This window comes from Mandrillus leucophaeus, unplaced genomic scaffold, assembly GCF_000951045.1.
Source record: "Mandrillus leucophaeus isolate KB7577 unplaced genomic scaffold, Mleu.le_1.0 Scaffold208, whole genome shotgun sequence".
NCBI lineage: Eukaryota > Metazoa > Chordata > Mammalia > Primates > Cercopithecidae > Mandrillus > Mandrillus leucophaeus.
The window spans coordinates 3,632,281-3,634,319 of record NW_012102121.1 but is presented as its reverse complement, the minus strand read 5'-3'; the positions used below and the strand labels follow the sequence as shown (position 1 = coordinate 3,634,319).

The 2,039-nt window shown below is 52.9% G+C and overlaps 1 protein-coding gene across 1 annotated transcript in view; it reads left to right on the top strand.

Annotated features, from left to right (window-relative positions):
* The window catches only part of FAM221B (family with sequence similarity 221, member B), a 15,168-nt gene extending 13,129 nt beyond the window's left edge, over positions 1 to 2,039 (top strand). The window contains exons 3-6 of the mRNA XM_011980143.1: positions 456 to 566; positions 1,075 to 1,272; positions 1,460 to 1,579; positions 1,963 to 2,039. Coding sequence (XP_011835533.1) covers positions 456 to 566; positions 1,075 to 1,272; positions 1,460 to 1,579; positions 1,963 to 2,000 — 467 coding nt within the window. The 3' untranslated portion in view covers positions 2,001 to 2,039. The remainder of the gene's footprint in view (positions 1 to 455; positions 567 to 1,074; positions 1,273 to 1,459; positions 1,580 to 1,962) is intronic.

Sequence of the window (2,039 nt, the reverse complement as noted above, 5' to 3'; positions counted from 1 at the left end):
TGGCCAATCATCTTCCCTTTCCCTCACCTTAGACACTTCAAGAAAACAAAGCAAAGTTGGGCTTTAGTGGGATCAGGAGAGGAGATGAGAATCCCTGTGGTCACAGAGAACTCAGTGAGATTCATGTTCAGCCTCAAACAAAATTTCATCTATAATCTTCCTGCTCAGAAACCAAAGACTCTCTTGAGTCATCTCTGGCAGGCTGACAGAGATGGAGTGGATCCTGGGTAGAAAGAGAACTGAAGACACTTGTGGGGTAATGAGAAAATCCCAAGGAAAAAGAAAATCTAAGGGGTAGAGGTGAGGACTTTCAGGTGGAGATAAAGATACCTGGGGGTGGGAGAGGTAAGTTCCCCCCACCCCCTCACCCCCATCAACGGATAGGTAAGAACACTTTTGGGGGAGCTTAGAATTTTTTTACTTCTCACTTTTCCTTATTAATCCTGCATACCTAGGTCTCTACATTGGCTGGCGCTGCCCCCATTACCTATGGGACTGTTTCCGGATTGGGGATGAGTCCAGATGCTTTTGTGGACACTTGTTGAGAGAGCACCGGATCATCTCAGGTAGGGGAGAACTGACCAGCCCCTCTTGAGTGTGGAGGAATAACTGTACTCTGTCATGTCTTGGGAAGTATGAGAGAGAGCATGTGGCTGGGCGCAGTGGCTCACCCCTGTAATCCCAGCACTTTGGGAGGCGGAAGCAGGCAGATCACAAGGTCAGGAGATCAAGACCATCCTGGCTAATATGATGAAACCCCGTCTCTACTAAAAATAATAATAATAATAATACAAAAAATTAGCTGGGCATGGTGGCACGTGCCTGTAGTCCCAGCTACTCAGGAGGCTGAGGCAGGAGAGTCACTTGAAGCCAGGAGGTGGAAGTTGCACTGAACTGAGATCATGCCACTGCACTCCAGCCTGGGTGACAGAGCAAAACTCTGTCTCAAAAAAAAAAAAAAAAAGCATGTTTGAGTGCGTAGGGGGTGGCGGGGATGGAGGATGGGGTTGGCACAAGAAGGCAAGGTCCTATCAGATACTGGTCTAACCCTACCATCCATCCCCAATCCCACAGACATATCCGTGCCCTGCAAGGTGAGCCAGTGCCGCTGCCTCATGTTCTGCTTTATCCCATCACGCCCAGAGGAGGTGGGTGAGTTCTGGCTCAAGAGACGGGCCACCTTTGACCCCAAGGCCTGGAGGGCCCAATGTCGCTGCAAACACAGCCACGAAGAACATGCAGCCACTGGGCCCCATCCCTGCAGGCATCATGGTAACTTCTAGGGCAAGAGGCATATTGGGAACAGGGTAGGTGGGGATAGGATGCAGTCTGGGGATAATGATGGGGAGCGAGTATGAGAGCCTTGGGCATGCGGTCACTGAGGAAGAGATGAGAATGTGATCAGCTCCTGGGGATACCACCATTTCCTAAACTCTTCTTGGTTGCAATTTTGCCCCAGGCTGTTGCTGCGGCTGTTTTGAGTCTAATTTCCTCTGTGCGGCCTGTGACCGGCGCTGGGAGGAACACGGGACTTTCTTTGAGACCCAGAGGACCCGGCGACGAGGAGGGAGACCTCACGGTGAGGCAGAAACCTGGGACAGGGGGCCATTCCAGAGTCTGTAGTCAGAAGGCCAGGCAGGAAGGCACTCCCATCCTCGACCATCCCCTCCAGGACTAGCGCGCTCCCTCAGCCCACCTCCCCACCACCCACCTACCTGCATCCCACATCTGCACTGGTTTTCACCCCCAGGAGCAGACTATGTACCTTTTGCAGAGATGTCTGTGCTCCGAGAAGCCATCCTCAGCAACTCTGACTTTGAGGCCCTGCCGATACAGGGGCCCTCTGGCCTTCTCAGCTCCCACCCTAGTTCCCCGGGACTCCTTGCCTCACACAACCTCCAGCCTGGCCTCCCTTCTGACCCCCATACCTGACCCTTTCACCTCTGCTCTTCCCTCCTCCAGGGACAGACACTGTCAGCAACTGGCACAGGCCTTTGTGAGTCTGGCCCAGATCAGCAATAAAAGAGGAGTCACTGGAA